At 35.3% G+C, this 19,979-nt stretch overlaps 2 protein-coding genes and 2 non-coding genes across 4 annotated transcripts in view; 3 read left to right on the top strand and 1 right to left on the bottom strand.

Annotated features, from left to right (window-relative positions):
• The window catches only part of LOC138326688 (glutamate receptor 4-like), a 136,624-nt gene extending 127,959 nt beyond the window's left edge, over nucleotides 1-8,665 (top strand). The window contains exons 14-17 of the mRNA XM_069272690.1: nucleotides 876-981; nucleotides 1,456-1,596; nucleotides 2,393-2,524; nucleotides 3,207-8,665. Of these exons, the coding sequence (XP_069128791.1) occupies nucleotides 876-981; nucleotides 1,456-1,596; nucleotides 2,393-2,524; nucleotides 3,207-3,278 (451 nt within the window). The 3' untranslated portion in view covers nucleotides 3,279-8,665. The remainder of the gene's footprint in view (nucleotides 1-875; nucleotides 982-1,455; nucleotides 1,597-2,392; nucleotides 2,525-3,206) is intronic.
• Nucleotides 8,666-12,638: 3,973 nt separating this feature from the next.
• Nucleotides 12,639-13,461, bottom strand: LOC138326961 (uncharacterized). Its single transcript, XM_069272929.1, has one exon. The coding sequence runs from the start codon at nucleotides 13,428-13,430 to the stop codon at nucleotides 12,813-12,815; it is 618 nt and encodes a 205-aa protein (XP_069129030.1). The 5' UTR covers nucleotides 13,431-13,461; the 3' UTR covers nucleotides 12,639-12,812.
• A 6,009-nt stretch (nucleotides 13,462-19,470) lies between these two features.
• On the top strand, nucleotides 19,471-19,541 carry Trnag-ccc (transfer RNA glycine (anticodon CCC)). The gene has a single exon. It is a non-coding gene; the product is annotated as a tRNA-Gly (tRNA).
• Nucleotides 19,542-19,727: 186 nt separating this feature from the next.
• Nucleotides 19,728-19,798, top strand: Trnag-ccc (transfer RNA glycine (anticodon CCC)). The gene has a single exon. It is a non-coding gene; the product is annotated as a tRNA-Gly (tRNA).
• The last annotated feature ends 181 nt before the right edge of the window (nucleotides 19,799-19,979 follow it).

Here is a 19,979-nt window from a genome sequence, read left to right on the forward strand (position 1 = left end):
AAAATTGCAGAAAATTGTACTCAATTTTTTTCTTAAGACCTACCTTAAATTGAGCACTTCTATCACAATGGCAAAATAAGCTAACTTATTTCATAGGTCGATCGTGTGGATTTTTCAATATTTGTGCGAAAACCCGCGCTATGGATTTTTCTTCAAGTAAAGCTAGCATTTCCGGTCAAGACGCACTTTCGGAGGAGCCCAGAATTGTAATCTCTAACCCATTTTTGTTATGTTTATTTTTGAAAAAATTGAAGCTTAAATCAAACCCTCCATATTGGATGTACCAATTTCAGAATATATTTGATTTTTAATTTTTTTATGCATGGCTCAAAACAGGGACTCCACTCTAATAAAAATATAGACTGGGGCCAGGCTGTTCTTCTCTTGTTTGCTACCTTAGCTCCCTTGTGGGTAGGTATTGATTAGTATGTCCAAGGTTAGCTGCCTTGTGGGTAGGTATTGATTAGTATATCCTTACTTTGTAATATACTCCTAAGATATGATGCAACACTCAGTACCTACCTGCAAGGACATATAGCTCTGTAATTTGCAATTACTGAATTAACATATCCAATATAGCATTTTCACAATTTTAATCGGTATTTATAACATCACAAACTGCAGAATATAGAATTTACAGAATCGATATTATTTTTTTTTTTTTTTTGCATCTACGAATTGATCGCCGACACGCAGCTACAGGGGCTAGCTCAATCAGTACCGCAACAAGCTTGTTTTCGGAGGTCATGGGTTCGAACTCGTCTGGCATACATTTTTACCTTTCTTATTTGTTTTTGTACTCGTGTTTCAGTCTCTTCTTAAATAAAAAAAAGTTCATGTAAAACATGTAATGTATCATGTTCTTTGCCTTACAGTAAAGGTGTTAATTTAGCAGTTTTACATCTACGGGAGATTGGTCATCTGATCCGACTCCGACAGAAGTGGTGGGTTGACCGAGGTCAATGTGGAGGTGTAACAGGGGTAAGTATTCACTCGACCTACATGTCCGATCTCCCGGGATTTCTATATTATATCAATGTTCTCCTATCTCACCCCTGATTATAACGTAGCTAACTGAAGGCTCTGTGTGAGACAACTCGTATCTAAGGTTGGTGAGGGTAGTTTTGTCTTTTGATGTACAGAAATCATTTGATCGAATTAATTTGCAGTTGGATGTCGCTCCTTTGCATCTGTCTAAAGTCGTACCTGTAGGCCTGGGGTTGCCCTTATCTTGTCCTCATTAAATATCATCAATTTTGTTATGAAAAAATGCCTCGAGTCACAGAAATAACAACTCATCTAGACTGGGAATTATCCATGTAATCTTCTATGAAAATTGTTTACATTTACCTATACTACAAAATCATTGGATGATCATATCTGATAATGAACTAACATACCAACTCATCTTTTAGATTACAAAATATATTGTGTATATGTTGATGTGTTTTGTAGGGTAAAGGAAAGAAGTCTTTATCTTTAAGTAATGTTTCCGGAATTTTTCACATCTTGATTGGAGGTCTCGTCTTAGCAATGGTTGTGTCAATAATCGAATATGCAATGCATGTGAATTGTAAACGGCGCAAAAAGTACAAGGTAGGTCTATGTGCATTTGGAGTTTTGAACCGGCTTTATCCCAATAAGAACAATATATATTTGAATACTTGTCATGAAATATCGATTTTCTGACAGCATGTTGATAAATGTGTTTTCAAGATGATTTCAGTGTCTGCACTAAAGTACACTGCACCTTCAAATAGATGTTGAAGGGCTTATATTGCCCAAAGTTCGAGATGCTTGATATTATGCAATCACTACTTAATGCAAGATGGAAGCCTACTTAGATTATGGAATCAGTATGTAAAGGTAAACAGTTTTATGAAAAGTGGAGTCACATTCAATTTCAAATACTTGTAAATACTTCTCCATCAGCATATCCTAATTCAGCATATGTCCCAATCTATTAAATAATACTGTATGTAGTGTAACAGTCTCCTTCTAGTTTTGCGAACGAGAGGATTTTCTTTTGGCTCAGTCGGTAGAGCGACAGAACAGTACGCCGCCTCGGGATGCGGGTCGCCCGACTAGCTATACGGATCTCTCGTTCCTGTTAAAACTGTAAATTTGTCCGACCTGTTACAATGAAAATGTAAATGTATTCATTTTAGCGCAGTCAAATTTAACGCAAATGTGAAAAAGTTAACAAATTGAATTATGAATTATGAGCGCGAATATTGATAATGCAATGCTGTGGTTCAAAACTGTTTATTTTTTTTAATTGTACAAAATTTAGCGCAATAAATGAATTAACACTTCAAAGACAACGCGAAAAGCCCTAAAATCAAACTACCACTAAAATAAAAATGTTAAATGTATACATCTTTTAAAACAGGTCAAGAAGAAGAAGGAGAAAGCTTTAAAAGCAGCAGCGGCGGCAACTCCAAATAAGGGAGAATTGCAACCTTTACGGTCAAATGGGAGCGACGCCGCGCTCGAGAATAAGGGTTTATGTTACACACAAGAGGTAAACTACTTGTACCTTGTACTCGTATTCACGTTTATTACGTATTGGTTTTCCTTCCACTTCAGAATGTCTGTAATATGTATAACGAACTATGTTTAGAACGAAGCTATTTCGTTGGCGCCATGATGTTCGTTATAACCGTGTTTTATGTATAATAGTTTTCATAAAATTCATAATTGTGTTGATATGTTGCCTAGCACTGTATGAATGGTTGGGGATCTATCAACTCCGTCTTTGCATACTACAGAGTTGTATCGATTTTAAGTCATTATTTAAGTCACAATTATTTGGCCACTGCAATTCACGTTGTTTTCAAAAATATGACGTTACGTTTGCCAATATATAACGTCACAATCTATACCTATCCGCAAGGGCAGATAACATTGTAATATACAAATACAGAATTGCATAATAACCCTTTTTTTATATCATTTAAGTACATTTTGCTAGGTCTGACTTTTTTTCTGTTTCATAGAAAAATGTTGGTTGGTCTTTGAACTGAACCATATTCGAAAGACATACTTTACCTTCGGTGACAAAATCAGTATTTATCACTAGGAAAATACTTTTATAATGCAGGACGTGTCCAGAAATTCCAGACACCTTATGGCTGTTCCTATGTCATTAGCCATTCCTTCTAATTCTCGAGATTACACTAATTTCCATTATCTGTCTGTTGCAGTACCAGCCGTCCGCGCCGGCAAATCTTATCACGTTTGAGGGAATTACGGAGAATGGACAGACGCAATTATGATACTCATATATCATACATCGATCTGCAGGGAATATATCGCACGATAATTGTCTGAAACTACGGTGTTTCTCAGATTCGTCAAGCTTCTCAAAGTCACTTGTGTATTAACTTTTTCATCCAGGAGGGGGCGTAATAATCGTTTTACTAGAAACTTCAACTAATGTCATTCAGTAATTGTTTTTGTTCTAAAGCAATGCCTAGCTTGTTACACATACATGAAGTCATATAGAAGATATTGTTTATCTAATATTATTTTAATACCAGGGTTGTTAAACGCTAACGACTCAAAATGAAATAAGTTTTCAAATATCATCAAAACAAAAGAATACGATTTCATAACGAATTTCAAGGCACCTGTACAGTAATATTATCTCTCCCATGTTAGTACTTTTCACGCAATAAAAAAATACATTAATACGTGCATTCAATGCATTTTCGACAAAACAGCATTTAAATAAACCGAAAGATATGTAAATAAACACGTGTATAAGAATGAGTAGTTCATCAATCGATAGCGACACCCAGCTTTCTTCCATTTAAATCATCAACAACTATCTGTAATATAGTTTGCCTATTTCGGGTATAGATTAATATAATACTGCTATCATTACTGTAGACTAACTCATTTCCGTGGCGAGATAACTTCGCGTTTTCCATAATGTTTTGCTTTGACGCGATTTACAGCCAAAATAAACTTTACAGGCTTAAGAGGAACTTCTTGCGTGGTGACTTATTTTCGCGAATTCCTATCTTCCGCAAAATTCGCGAATTTAGATCGCAATAAGTTGGTTTACAGTATATATACGTTTTGCATTTAAAATTACGTCATTATTCCTATGACGTCAGAAGTCTGAAGTTGGTGAGACAAAAATGACTGTTTAATGGTTTCAAATATATGTAGAATTTAAAACGTATACATCTACATATAAGTTTGTATGCGCACTATGATAAAAACATTAGAAAATGACGGTTTGTTTTTTCTGTAAATGGGTTTTAAAAAGAGGGTTTTCCCAAGACTTACAAAAACAAGGCATGTTTTGTAACGTTATTATCTTAAATGAGTTTTCTTCGTGGTTATGTACTGTAAAGCATAGAGAATATCAGGCTTAGATGGAAAGTAATGGCTTTACATCATTTTGAATTTATCAGGTTAGGACTACGAAGGCATATATAACGTCCAAAAAGTATTACATTTGTGACTGACAAGGTTGCCCAGATGTGTGTATGCCAATACTAGAAGGAATTATGACACCAAACGAGTTTGACAAATGCTGTAGGTCTATTGTGAAGGACTATTATGGACTGTCTAGACTGTAGAGATCGTTTAAGGAACTGCTGGATCATCTTCTACTCTACTAAGGCCACAACAGATTAATTTGTAGTTTTGCTTTGGAATAGTTCATTCTTCAATGGTAATGGTTTTATTATCTTCATCGTCCCAAAAGTGGTTGTTTATTTAAAAAATGCACTGTGCAAGTTCTCAGAAAGAAAAGTGGGAAACTTTAAGCTGATCGTATTTTTTTCACTTTGAAAGCAAGCAGATTCATAAAACTATAAATTAATTTGATGTGGCCTGAAATGTCTGTGATTTATAATCATTAACCGATGTACGTACACATAAATAGGATACATTGTCTCCGAAAATTCATCCATATTTCATTATCATTGTAAATGTTCCATGACATGTCACGTGTGTGGACAGCGAGTGCCTTTCGCACTCCAATCCCTCTATATCTATCGACTGCATTAAATAATGCTTACATTGACCTTGGTATCAGTCACTTTATGATACTATTTGGAACTGATGTATATCAGTTTCATTGTCGGAGTTATTACGAATTGACAACTCTGGGATCATTTGTTTAAATTACGTAATCGTATCAGTTGTTCCTTGAGGTTCAATGTTTGAGGTTATACCGCCAATTGAGTACTCTCGGCGCATTCGTTTCGATTACGGTGCATTCTTTTCAACAGATAATAAGATTTGATTGCTACGAAAATTCAAACGTACTATCAAAGTGTTTATACCGTACAGCCCGTTCTTTTCGCTGGGATATTTTCGCGATTTCGCAGGTCATTTCTAAGATAATCCTCAAAACATTGAGAAATTATTTCAACATCATACATGACACTTAAATCCTTTAAAACTGCTGTGATTTCATTTTGTTAATTTTAGCGAAATCACGAAAATTTTGACCACGTAAATAATCGTACGGCATTTTGGATAAGTATTTGGCTTGATTAAAAAGCAACCTTTCTCGTATGTTTTTTTTTTAATTACAAATAAATGAAGTGATATGACGGGTGTCGTTTAATCATTTGTAACATACTCAATGAAGATCTTTTATTGAATTATGTAAATGGCTTTGTCAGCGAAATAATACATCATTTCACAAGATTGAAATGATGTTAATTACGATAGGTGTTGTCAGATGTTTATACAACCGTTGTGAATGTTAAACAGTTTAAAATTAATTTATTATTAACAAATTTGCACCTATATAAATATATATATTTTCCAATCACAAATTCTTTATCAGGAGTGTAAGCGATGTGTGATGCTAAGCCAATATGAATACTTGTACTGCATACAATTGACTTCATTAATGGTTTTGTCAATATGTTCTCATTATGTTCAATAACATAATTAAATATTGATGTTTTACTACCTTGTGAAGACGTGTATATGTATATACGCTCAAAAGCGAAAACCTTAGATTAATTACTCATACATGTTAATGCACAGCGTACAATCAATTGTAAATTTCAATGCTATAGCTTGTATTTGTATGCAGGTTAGGCAATGATCAAGATATTTAAGATAATATTTTGTGCTAACTCAATCTTAAATATTTACATTTGCACTGCAGCCCTACTATGTACCCGCTGTTGGCATACATCAGTCTATGAAATGCCATCCGCTTATTATGTCGTCAATATTATTGTTACGTCAAAATTGCTGTACCAGCGATACTAGAAGATGGCTGTTCAATTTTCTGTTCCGTCTTTCGCGATAATGAATTCTTTATTCGTCATAGATGCAAAATTCCTGAATAAAATTGTAATCAAATAAAAATGTAAGCATTGAACGTCTTTCAGTTGGCATTCACAGCCAATACGAATGCCAACTGGACAGAGGCAAAGTCAACATGAAGCGCTAGCGCGATTCATAGAATTTGCATCTGTCCAGTTAGCATTCGTATTGGCTGTGAATGCCAACTGAAAGACGTTCAATGCTTAAATAATAAAACTTATAAGGTAATCTAAATAGAGAGCAACTGTAAACCCTCTTATTTTTGCAGTTACTTAATTTCACAATTTCATACCGAACTGCTTTTTTTCACGGCAACAAAATACCACAATTAAAAAGCTTTATTTGACTTCCAGCATATACATTATCGTGGATTCTTACATGCCACAGGATACGCGAAATTAATTCACAAGCGAAAATACTTTTACGTGTACAGTATATCATATAACCTAGAACAGATTCATTAAAATGTATTACTAAATCATCAACATCAGCTTAAATTGTCACAGAACAAATGGGCAATACAATATGTATATGAGTACCATGTTCTTCAAAGAAACAAAAAAATATGGTGTTAGACTTGGTGGATTGTGAGATGTCGAATGTCAAATTGAATAAGTCGTTTCGGCTCTAAGTAGTTTCGGTACTAAAAAATGAAGTCGTTTCGGTACTTTCTGAAACGATTTTACACCGATACTGCTCAGTACCGAAACGAACGGAACAAGTCGTTTCGACACTGAGTAGTTTCGATATTTCAAAAAACGAAGTCGTTTCGGTACTTTCTGAAACGACTTTATACCGAAATTGTTCAGATCCGAAACGACCGGAACAAGTCGTTTCGGTACCGAGTATTTTCGGTACTTCGAAATGAAGATCGAAAGTTTGTACCTAAACTGCTCAGCACCAAAACGACTTGAATTCGGTCAAACTTATTGTTAGGTAGGACGTTAGATGAAAGTCCAAAAAGATCCGACCACGTATCAATAGGAACTGAAAGACGCATAATAAGAAGAGTTACAATATTCGAAATCACTAAAAAAAGACAGTATTTCGAGCAGAAACACATATTCTCCTTTTGTGATGTAATATAAAAGATTGTTAACAGAAGATCGCGTGAAATGTAGAAACAACATATGCAGCTGTAAGTTAATTATGGGCTCGTTTCGCACTTCATCTATCATACTGTCACATTAAGATCAATAAATTCTAAGGTAACACTTGCAAGTAAACCGAAATGAAATTCGTCTATCTGGTGTCAGCTGAAGTTGATTAATACAGTGCTACATTGTACGCTTTAATCCGATTTTTGTCTAAAAGTTAGCATCAGTAATTACGTATAATCAATACTAGAATGTCATTGTCCTTTAAGTGTCTCTAAAAGAAAATATGGAAACTATCTTCCCATAAACTGTATAGTTTTGCCTAGCTACCAGAACCCATAAATATACGATGTCATGAAGCCTTTGCCTAAGAAATGTTTTTCCTTGAAAAGCAAAATACCTTGAGTGAACTATATTGTCTTAAGTTTGCTTCCATGTCCAACATCCTGAGGATTCATATTGATTTGGTTAAGTACTTTTGCTGATTTGCAGGGGATGATATTTTGTCATTAAACAAAGTCTAGACGTATGAACAAAAACAGAACGATATTTACATCACTTTATCTGTTTCTATTGGGAATATCGCTGCTTAAATTCAACTTTCGCTCCGATACCAAAATATTACTGACTTAACCGAACACATTAAAATATGGAATAAGAATCACATCCATATCACTGTAGCTAAGAATAATTCTAACGAAACTAATTATGACAAGACACAGTGTTCTCTTGCTTTAAGTTAAGAATCTATCTCCTTAGGGATGGTACATGGTTAAAATAGCTATATAACAAGTGCATGAAAATTGCAAAACGAGGATTATGCATTTATACATACAGACGTCTTTGAGATTTTTCCTATTTATCTGAATATAGCACTATCAGATTGCTTCGGAACGATAGTTCCCGATTCTGTATTGAAAACAATCTATGTTCTGCAGTTAGTTCAGAGACTGTCCATGATCATGTTTCAGCGTACTAAACACATGAGATTTATACATGTACAATTGTTTTATGTGAACATGTGTTTATTGTGTTCACAAGTGAATAATATACAGATTTACAGATTTATTTTTTTTTTTTGCAGAAAATATCACGTATCATTGCTACCATTATAAAATGTCAAACTTTCTTGACTTTCTGTCTTTTTTATATGAAATGTGAAATATGATTGTTGAAATATTGAATAAATAAATGTTATTAAAAAGATCAAACTGTTATGTTTTGATTATTTTCATTTTAAGTTTTAATCAATTTTGTAAGTGTTACAGTCACAGATATGATGTTCCTGGAACTTTGTGCTTCCTGTGTTGTCTGAAGGCACCGTAAGATGTCAGGACCAATTGTAACGTCCCAAGGCCGGGGTTCGAACCAACGAAAACGTTACCTACAGTAAATAAATGCCGACAATCATTCGCTGTGCTCTCGGATGGGTGACCGTTCCATTGGTTGGATCCCTGGCTTCGATACGTTCCAGTTCTATGTAACATTACGTTCGTTTAAGGTTTTAGGCCCGATTTAAACTAGTAAAATTGTGTATACCTATATATCACTTGAACATAAATAAGTTGATAAAAAGTGTGTAAGCATTAAGCCTAAACTTAGGTATTACTGTTGAGTCGTAGAGTGTTGTGTTGTTTGTAAATATTGACAAAATATGCAACAAATGTACATTTCAGTTTAGTAGGCGCATATGTCTGTCACCAAATAGCCTTGTCATTATGTTTCCTAGTGTCTTTAGCATTTACAAGGAGCGCTAGTTTGACTGTAAATTATATCATGTCTATATGGAAAGTATACCTAAGAAGTGATATATAGGCATACAAAATAATACTAGTTTAAACAAGGATTAAAACAATATGGACGTCTTTCTGTGTATTTCGGAGACCGCATTATTTCAACGTTTGTTTCCTCTTAAAGATTCTCCACCGCTGACAAATGGTATTTTTTCTCAATAAAAAACACGAGCAGACGATTTGATATTTGTTCTTCTGTTACAAAAAATACTTACTTTACACCATTACTTCATTTTATTTCAAATTAAATATATGAAAAATAATTAATTACGTCCCGAAAAAATCCGTGGCACTATGTCCTTTTACACCAAAGGCAAAATAAACTATATTTTATTATGTTATGTGTTTGTGTGTTAATTAGACATATTGTATATAGATAATTAAACACCAATTATTGTTCAAATGATGAGAAATGTTTATGCTCTGTCGGCGGTGGAGCATCTTTAAAAACTGTAAACATAGAATTATATGCAACATGGAAAATTTCGCTCCTTTCATACGGAAAATATCACGAATATGTATAGCATAGACGAACAGATCACAACTACTATATAGGGAACAATTTAAAATTTGGTTTAGCGAAATCGTCAACACACAGCAATATCCACGTTAACATTAAGTAGAAGTTTACTACCAATACTTTGTATGTTTTATGTTATATAAATGAACACTCATATTTGGCATCAGGGTCAAACCAAACGCAAAGCATAAGGCGTTGTCACAGCGGACTTCTAGTCAAAAGTCATTTAGCAGAGGACGACATTTAAATCTGATATTTAAGATAAAGTTATGATTATAATGAAACCTGACTTAGCGGCCACCTCTGTATACAGATCATCTGTCTTAGCGTCCACATATGTATACAGATCCCCTGTCTTAACGACCACCTCTGTATACAGATCACCTGTCTTAACGACCACCTCTGTATACAGATCACCTGTCTTAACGACCACCTCTGCATACAGATCCCCTGTCTTTACGACCACCTCTGTATACAGATCCCCTGTCTTAACGACCACCTCTGTATACAGATCACCTGTCTTAGCATCCACCTCTGTATACAGATCACCTGTCTTAACGACCACTTCTGTATACAGATCACCTGTCTTAACGACCACCCCTGTATACAGATCACCTGTCTTAACGACCACCTCTGTATACAGATCACCTGTCTTAACGACCGCCTCTGTATACAGATCACCTGTCTTAACGACCACCTCTGTATACAGATCACCTGTCTTAACGACCACCTCTGTATACAGATCACCTGTCTTAACGACCACCTCTGTATACAGATCACCTGTCTTAACGACCGCCTCTGTATACAGATCACCTGTCTTAACGACCACCTCTGTATACAGATCACCTGTCTTAGCGACCACCTCTGTATACCAGATCACCTGTCTTAACGACCGCCTATGTATACAGATCACCTGTCTTAACGACCACCTCTGTATACAGATCACCTGTCTTAACGACCACTTCTGGATAGAGAACATCTGTCTTAGCGTCCACCTCTATGTATACATGTATACAGATCACCTGTCTTAACGACCACCTCTGTATACAGATCACCTGTCTTAACGACCACTTCTGGATAGAGAACATCTGTCTTAGCGTCCACCTCTGTATACAGATCACCTGTCTTAACGACCACCTCTGTATACAGATCACCTGTCTTAACGACCACTTCTGGATAGAGAACATCTGTCTTAGCGTCCACCTCTGTATACAGATCACCTGTCTTAACGACCACCTCTGTATACAGATCACCTGTCTTAACGACCATCTCTGTATACTGATCACCTGTCTTAACGACCACCTCTGTATACAGATCACCTGTCTTAACGACCATCTCTGTATACTGATCACCTGTCTTAACGACCACTTCTGGATACAGATCACCTGTCTTAGCGACCACCTCTGTATACAGATCACCTGTCTTAACGACCATCTCTGTATACTGATCACCTGTCTTAGCGACCACCTCTGTATACAGATCACCTATCAATGACACCTCCTTCTTCTGGTCTCAAATTTCATTACAATTTGACCTGTGTACAAAGACCACTTAGCTATAAAGACATTTTTCTTGGCCCCTTGGGGGTAGTCTTTATAGGCATATTTGACTTAATGCATACATTAAATAACTTAAAGACAAATACAATAGGTGATATATTAGGTTATCCATATAGACATTGCAAATTTACAAATAAGAATACACACCTTACAAGAAAATGATATTTTCGTTATGCTTATGATAAATTGTATACGGTGTGTATATTTGCTATTCCAATGTAACGATTGAAATGCATGTTTAAGGACATCAACCATATAGTGAGCCAAGACAATATCATAAGTAGACGAAAACAACAAAAACTATTTAGACGTCTGACTTATAGATTTAAGAGTGTGTTTATAGTCAGACGGTTCTTGTCAAATCTGAAAATAGGTAAATTACCATGCATCGGCTCCGGAGATACTGTCTGATGAAGGCGTTGGGGGAAATGTAAGGATCGACATCGTGATTTCATCGGAAAGAAGTCTTTTTGTAGCGAGAGGAGTTATTATAAGCTTAACGATGACAGTGCAAGTTTAAAAGCATGCATCGCTAGATGTTAGACTCAACGCACGTGTGTCAATGCACATGTTTTATATAAGGGGTCGTCAGCCGGAGTATTGGTATCCATGTAGAGAAATAAAAAAATGACCATCCACTTCCTTGGATTCAACCGCATAATCATAACGGAGGATGGTCGCAGAGACGAATTTTGAAATAGGATATTATTATTTGTAAATCACAAATGAATGCCTTTTAACTTCCATTGTTAGCTTTAGAAATTGTTTTGAAATCCTATTGATCAGTGTGACTGATGCGAGGCAACACTAAGACGGTTATGGATCGTTTGAATGAGCTAAATAGGATAGCACAAACAAACAAAGAATTATCAGAATTTGTTTATAGGCATCGTTGTTAGATTATTTATGTAGATTGATATTTATATATATATAAGACTTAATAAAAAAAATCTTTGTACAACGATATAGTATTCATATTCGTTCAATAAATATGCAAGACCACACACTTGTGTTTTTCTAACGAATCAGAAAGCACGAGTTTATTGTGCGGACGAATATATTTACGAGTGCGCGGAGCGCACGAGTGAATATATACGTTCGCGCAATAAATGAGTGCTTTTATCACATACCTTCCCTATTTGATGTAGATCGTTTTATTGACTTTGAGATGATTAACAAAAATCCAAATGTTCAGTTCGCTTCGTCTTTCAAAAACCGGTCTGAACCAGTTTCGGTACAAGCCACTGCCTTGCTTGTCAGAGAGAGGAGAGAAAATGCTACAAAGTGTAGATTTTGCAAACTATCTCGTTTTTCGAATTGAGTCAGTGAAATTATAACTCAACAAGTAAGATACAGGTTTTGATTTTTATATATGACAATAATTTTTCGTTAAGATTTACTACAATTACTTGTAAAATAAGATAAAAAAAAAACACAATAACATAGTAAATTCTCCCAACTCGCGATATCATGGTCTGATCGTGACGTCACCGACATCGGTCACACACTCAAAATTTCCCACGGCTTAACTTCAGTCAGAATCGGAGTCCGGTAGCTGAGCTATACGTTTGTACTTGCGAGGAGGTGAAGTGTTATGAGATGTTGTATTTTTTGACTGGGATGATATTTGGAATGAGATATTGAAAGTTCCACCACTGATATTTGCACCAGAAAACATTCCCGTCGCAAGATTTTGTAGGCTTACGTCATTCTCACAACACGTGGTGACATCTGGTAAACTCTTCCTGTGTGGTGTTTTCGTCATGGTCATAGGCCTGTGTGATACTGTGGAAGTTACACTGGAAGCTACACTGGAGGATGCAGCAGACTTTTTCACATTTTGAAGAATTTCGCACATTTCACGCTGTTGGTTAAATGAGGCGACGGCATAGTTATTTACGCTATTTACGTTTTTGTGACCAGATAACTGCATAATTGTCGTAGGAGCAACACCTGAATGAAGGAGTTTTGTACACAGAGTCTTTCTCAAGGATTGGTTTGTTTTCTTACCAGTTAAACCAGCATTACTTGCCATTGTTTTCATCATTACACCAAGTTTGTTTCTTCCGACGGGTTGATTTTTGAACCACTTCTGACCACTGTTGTTTTGATTAACAGCAACGTAAAATGGCGATTCCGGTGTATTCATCGCTTGAGGTCGATGCTTTGCGTACAGTTTGTAGGCCTCGATCAGACATCGCGATTTATTTTCAGGATTTCCAAACTGTTTCGGATTAAACGATCTCATGTGAGTACTGTTTCCCCCTCCTGTTTTTTGTTGTTCTTTCGTTAAATTCCAGGTATTCTGATCCAGTTTCATCGTGCTTCAAATTCTATATCTCCCCATTTTAATTGTCTGTTTTCATCACACCCCCTGAACCCCAAAAGTTTAGTGTTATTGAACCAGACGGTGTTTAGCAAAGCATGTGGGTTGTCATGACCCAGCTGACCACATTCCCACAACATTTCCTCCTCGTTGTCTGAGACAGGCTGAGCTTTATTGGGACGATTCCCAAATCCTTTCTGTTTCAACTCTTTACGCCGAGACTGAAGTACCTGACGACTCGTGGCAAATAAATCTGAGGTTAAAATGTTGAAACTATAACCATTTTCTCTCAGATAGCGGTCGATACCCCTGTGAAAGCTGGTAAGAGTATCAGGCTCATAATTAGAACCATCATTCTTCTGAAGGGACAGCAAAAACCCACCAATGTATGTATCTAGTTCAAATGGCAGAATCTGAAGAACTTCCCTGGGGTCGGACCTAGGAGGAGCTTGGATCCAGTCTTTGAATCTTTTAATGCATCCCTCAGTTTTCTTAACAGTGTTTTCATTTCTTTTACTCATGATGTAATTTCTCAGATCTGAGACACCGGAAGTGTAAATATTGGATGGAATAAGGTCATCGGCGTCGTCTAAATCAGATGAAACATGGCCATGGGTATCGGGGGTGGGGTCAGGAGGAGGGGGAACACAAGACGCGATGGTTGAGGATGATGAACTAGATCTAATTTCATTTCCAGACTTCGATGTTTCGTTACCTTCAACTTGAGGAATGCTTGATTCATCATCTGTCTCTGGATCCATCAGTAAATCATGTAAAATGTCGAAATCCCCAACAAATGCCATTATAAACAAAGCCAACACCGGCTCTGATAACAAGGTGTAAGCAGACGACACCTTGTTGTTATTTGCTGCCAACATCCTCATTTTAATATTCCAAATTTAAATTCTACCCAGAACTATTCTAAGTCCACAACATTATTTTTATTAATTTATATTTTAAATAAAGTACAAAAATAAAATTTACAATTTATTAAGTAGCAAACTTTTTTCTTCCCAAAATTAACCAATGCAATACAAGCAATTCCCCTAAAAAGTAGTTCCGGCTAGTAGGTGAATACAACATTCCGTATTGTACATGTGCAATACAAAACAATGTATTTCATGGTCTGAAATTTGCTTGTATTACTATAACCAGATTCAACAGGTATGTGATAAAAAGCATGGATTTCCGTAGTTGGGACTTATCGGTCTCCTCCATATTACCATATAAAGACGATAACTCTTTACTTTATTTTAAGCTAATCTAAAACCAATTTTGGAACGCGTTTCCTAAAAAAACTGTATGAAACTTTGGTCGAAAATGTTACGATAGAATGAGCAAAGAAAATGAATGCTATTTTAAGGATATCTTTCTATTCATTGCTCCTCTAAAATGATATTGGAATGATTGAATATTATTCATTGATAAGTCTGATGCAAAAAAAATAAAATTAATCCGATTATTTCTTTTAAAACATTTCATAAAAAATAGCGGCTAATGTTGATGCATAGTTTGTGCTGAGGCTAATCTGTCTCTGCTGAGAACAGCTTCATTAGGACTGCCTCATTGATCAAACCACCGTGACATTGATTTAAAACCAGTCTTAGGGGATTCATATCGTGTAAACAGTTTTCATTAAGAAACGACATTTATAACTCTAACGTAGAGCAGATAGGGATTTTAATCTTCCATCCGAAATTGATAGATTCGCTCCGTTCTCTTTGGTAGAAAGTTTTTGGCGGTTTCATTTTCAAAATTACTTCCCGAATATCACATGTCTCAGAATGAGAATTTATAAGGATTTTCTCTCAATATACATATTTGATAATTAACCATTCGTGGAGATAAAAATACAAAAGTGCGTAAGAAAAAAGGTTTACAGAATCTCTTGTGCAAACACAAAATCAATGTTTATTGTCAAACAGACTGCAGATTGGGTGGAAAACTGAACACGAGTAAGAAGAGAAGAGTAAGAGATTTCCCAAGAACAAGTGTCCTCTGGTTTATTACCAACACAACATATGCAAATGTAGATAAGCTTTTTTACAGTTAAGTTATAACTTCAGATCTTTTGAATATCTGTATATAATAAGTTGTTTAAAGCTCCGAAAGCATACATTTTTAGTGAGCGTAAAGTAAAGTAAAATAACTCTGTATACGACTTGTGTTCAATGAATCAGAGAGTTGATGTAATACAGCGGAAAATATTCGAGAAATGCGGGTTCGATATTTTACTGAACATCTTAGGACTCATATTTGGTAAAACAACTGTTTGCTTGACACAATTATTTTGAAAACATTTTTAAACTAGTACCCATACCAATAAATATAGTCTGTTTAAATGATTCGCCGTCGTTTCTCAAAAGATGACAGTTTTTTATAAGACAAAACACAAAAGGTATCCCCCTGTGTGTGGATACTATAATGTATCGTCAAATCATGACGAATTAACAAAATATCTTTAGACATGAAGAACAAATACACAATAGAAATATATGAAATGTAACAAAACAAAGTTAAATAAAAAATGTCGCCACTTTGATAACGGTCAATAAATACCTTCGATGTGGTCATTAATTATACAGTTAAATTCAAATAACTTTGTAAAACATTTCCATTGATTTGACAATATCATGAATTCATAAAAACAAATGAATAAAATGTCAGGAAAGAACCTCATAAATAACCAATTTTACGTAGCCTGATTTTGCGTGTGACATATTTTTGAATCACGTAGAAATGACGCATTTTTTGCATGTTAGGTATACATATTTCACACACAAAATTATAAACAGGAATTCACAAATCAACACATATATTTGCGTGTGTAAAAATCAATTCCAAGCTGGCACACTATACGTAAACATTGTTATATCTAATAAATAATAAGGGAATACAGTTACCTCTGGTCAGGTGAAACGACCCATTTACGTAGGCCTAGCTATAAAACGTCAAAAATGTTTATCAAGGGGGTCAATGTACAGGTGTCGATAAATTTAGATCCGAAATAGCTATGCTGTTCACTGAAGCACGTTTGACGATTTAATGAACTACGGTCATTGACCGCCGTAAAGCATGAAAAAACTGGGGAATTTATTTCGAGTCTAAGATCGGCATAGTGTTTTGTTCAAATATAATAACAGTTTTATAGTAAGAAATCCATTGAAATAATGATACAAATACGTTAGAACAAGTTTGATACTTAAATGACAACGTTGAAGAAATGAAGTTTTTTTGTTTTTACTGCAGAACATGAAATATTCGTGGGAATTTTTTCGCGGTTTAAGACTTCCAAATCATTCTACCCACTCCTAAAACACACGAGTAAAGTCAATAACTACTCATCACAATGCATGCAGGGAGACCATCTTAAAACCACTTTGCAGCAAAGTTGAGTATGAATTTTAAAACATCACACATATCAACTACTCGATAATAATATTGAGATGGAGGACTACAATAGTAGGATGAATGACCCGGTCACAACAAGTCGCAGCTAAGAGTGTCAGTCATACAACTAAAACTCTGGGCGGTTACCAAAACCTGGATATGCAGAACCGCTGCTTCATATCCGAGGAAACATTCTCAGAGGACTGAAGTTGGTTGCGAGAACCTTGTACTTGGTTCCGTTTAAGTTAACCGGAATAAGGAACTCGCAAAAAAAAATCAGCCCTCCGACATTTTCGCCTTCTTTTATTTAACAATTTATCAATGTCTTAAAAGTAAAAGCCGAGACAGTACTTTTACAAGCAACTCTTTACGAAGTTGCTTTAGTTAGAATAAGCAAGGTGTAGTTGGGTTCTCGCCAATGCAGAAAAGTTACACGGGAGAGACGTTGCAAAAATCGAGACGAAAGGTGTTGGGAATTCACAACAGGAGCTGATGATAATTGTCGCCTACATAAATTTCAATTCTCACAAGTATATGAATACTCGTTAAACGTTTTATATATATATACATGTAGATATTTTCAGCTTTATCACTATTGATATTGTTTAGGAATCGGAACTGTTAATTGAAAATACCACACGCTGGTACGCTAGTTCAAAGAATGACGTTATCTCTCTGTAGTAAAATACAATATACAATAACACACCCGTAAGATATTGAAATCGTCTTCGGGTTTTATCGATGTGACAAGAGTTTATGCATCAATATATACAAAGTTTTGGTCATGATAAAAATAAAATAGACGAACTAAAAATTGGTAACTACAACCTTACAATTAACGAATATGTTTGATTAGTAACAACATTCTGAAATAGTTACATTTAAGTTTTCTTTCGCTGAGCATTTCAGCTGATCTTGCGGTCTTTAGCCTAATATAAATGCTCGTTTCAAACATGATGTTTGAAACTTTGTCGTTGTATCACCTTAGTGTGATTTCTCTGAAATATAATGACAACAAATCCAATCCATGTAGATTAAACAGGAGTCGTTTAACGATTTTAACTTATTTGACTTCTGCGACTTTGTATGAAGGTCAAGACCATTCATTTGAACAAACTTTGTAGACCTACATTCCAGCATGCTACATATACAAGCCTAAATTTCATTACTCTAGGTTTCCAACTTTTGGAGTAGAAGTTTTTTAAGTGAAAACGTTGACGCCAGATGGACGTTGCGACAACGGACGGATTACGGACGCCGCACCACGGCAGATGATTTGTTGCCCTTCAGGCAGCTGAGCTAAAACGAGCGAACCAATACCCAATCCCCGGATCTTCCATTGTAATAGATGTTGATCTCTAGCTAGGAGAGAGAATCAAGAAAATCCTACGATAAATAATAGTAAATCATTTGAAATCATAGACTCAAGGAAGTCCTTGAGAGTCGATCGGAACCCATTTCAAGGATTGATGATATAAAAGCATGACTGGATGCCGCTCCAATGATAAATGAGTAGAATAATTTCCTTTTTTACTACAGCAATGATTCATTTGATGGCTACACACAACAGGTTATTAGGTAATAATTTGACCATGATAATCCATTTTCCATAGAATACACACTGATACAAGGAGATATGCAATTTGATATTATGCGTTCCAGTAATAGAAGCATCGTGTTCCACCAGAATTAAAAAATGGTAATCACCAATCTGAATATCTTTCAATAAACACACATAAGTCGGGTAATAGTTACAGCAACCTTTACATTCTTATGTATTGGATATCATTGAATAAAAAAGATAGCATTTTTAGAATTAACGAAAATCTAATAGAGGATTGTTTCAACACTAAGTTTTTATAATGCCAATAATTTTGGGTAAAAAAATTTGAAACACTCATCTTTAAGATTTTCGTTAGTACAAAAATGTTCTTTATTAAAATACGATTCCTCAAACATATGTTAAAAGCGCGTTCCTATTTCTTTGTTTCTATAGATAACAATGTTAATACATAAATATCATGCACAAACTTGCAAAGTTGACATTGCAAGTTATAGACAATGCATTTATGATTGAAAATAAGTACTGAAGTATCAGATTTCTTGAATCGTTTTGAGACTTCTCCTGTCGTATGCAAGCGAAAAGCGACCATTTTAATCTTGGTTCACACGCTTTGGATAGGGGTTGGTAAGTGTGATTGGATACAAATGGAACAACACAGTAGTAAATTATATCCATACAAGTATGTTAAATTTATCCCAATGATTCAGCATTGCGAATATTTCTGTTTCAAATTCTGTGGTGTGAAAGTGTTTTGAATGTGGATATACTTAAAAAGAATTTACATGAAATATGTGTGTATTTCGTTTTGAACTGTTAAATGTATGTTACATATCCGTATTGACAAATTAACTCCTAAATAAAATTATTTTTGGAAAAAAATTATATTTCTGTATGAAATTGTGCTAACGAGCGCCGCTAGTGTAGTGGTATCATGCAAGATTCCCATTCTTGCGACCCGGGTTTGATTCCCGGGCGGCGCAAATCTTTTTATGCAATCAACAAATAAGTTGTATAAAATATTTTGACAATAACACAAAACATATGGTAACCATTTATTTTAGCTTGGAGAGTATTCTTGGATTAGTGATAAACAGCCTTAAAGTCATGTTCATGTGACAAATCGAAAATTTGATCAACATCAACAAAGGTCCACATCGAACTATCAAGCGCCGCTGGTGTAATGGTATCATGTAAGATTCCCATTCTTGCGACCCGGGTTCGATTCCCGGGCGGCGCATCTTTTTTCATGATCATGTTCAAAATGTGTTTTTGTTAATCTTTTTTTTCACATTTCAAGATTAACCATAAGGGGTACAAGAATGTTGGTCTCGTCATTCTTTGATGTTCTAGAACTTTTGTTTTCTCTCATGGTAATGCATTATACTTATAAAAATTATCATTTTTGAAAACCATATGAC

The sequence above is a fragment of the Argopecten irradians genome, chromosome 7 (assembly GCF_041381155.1).
Source record: "Argopecten irradians isolate NY chromosome 7, Ai_NY, whole genome shotgun sequence".
NCBI classification, from domain to species: Eukaryota; Metazoa; Mollusca; class Bivalvia; order Pectinida; family Pectinidae; genus Argopecten; species Argopecten irradians.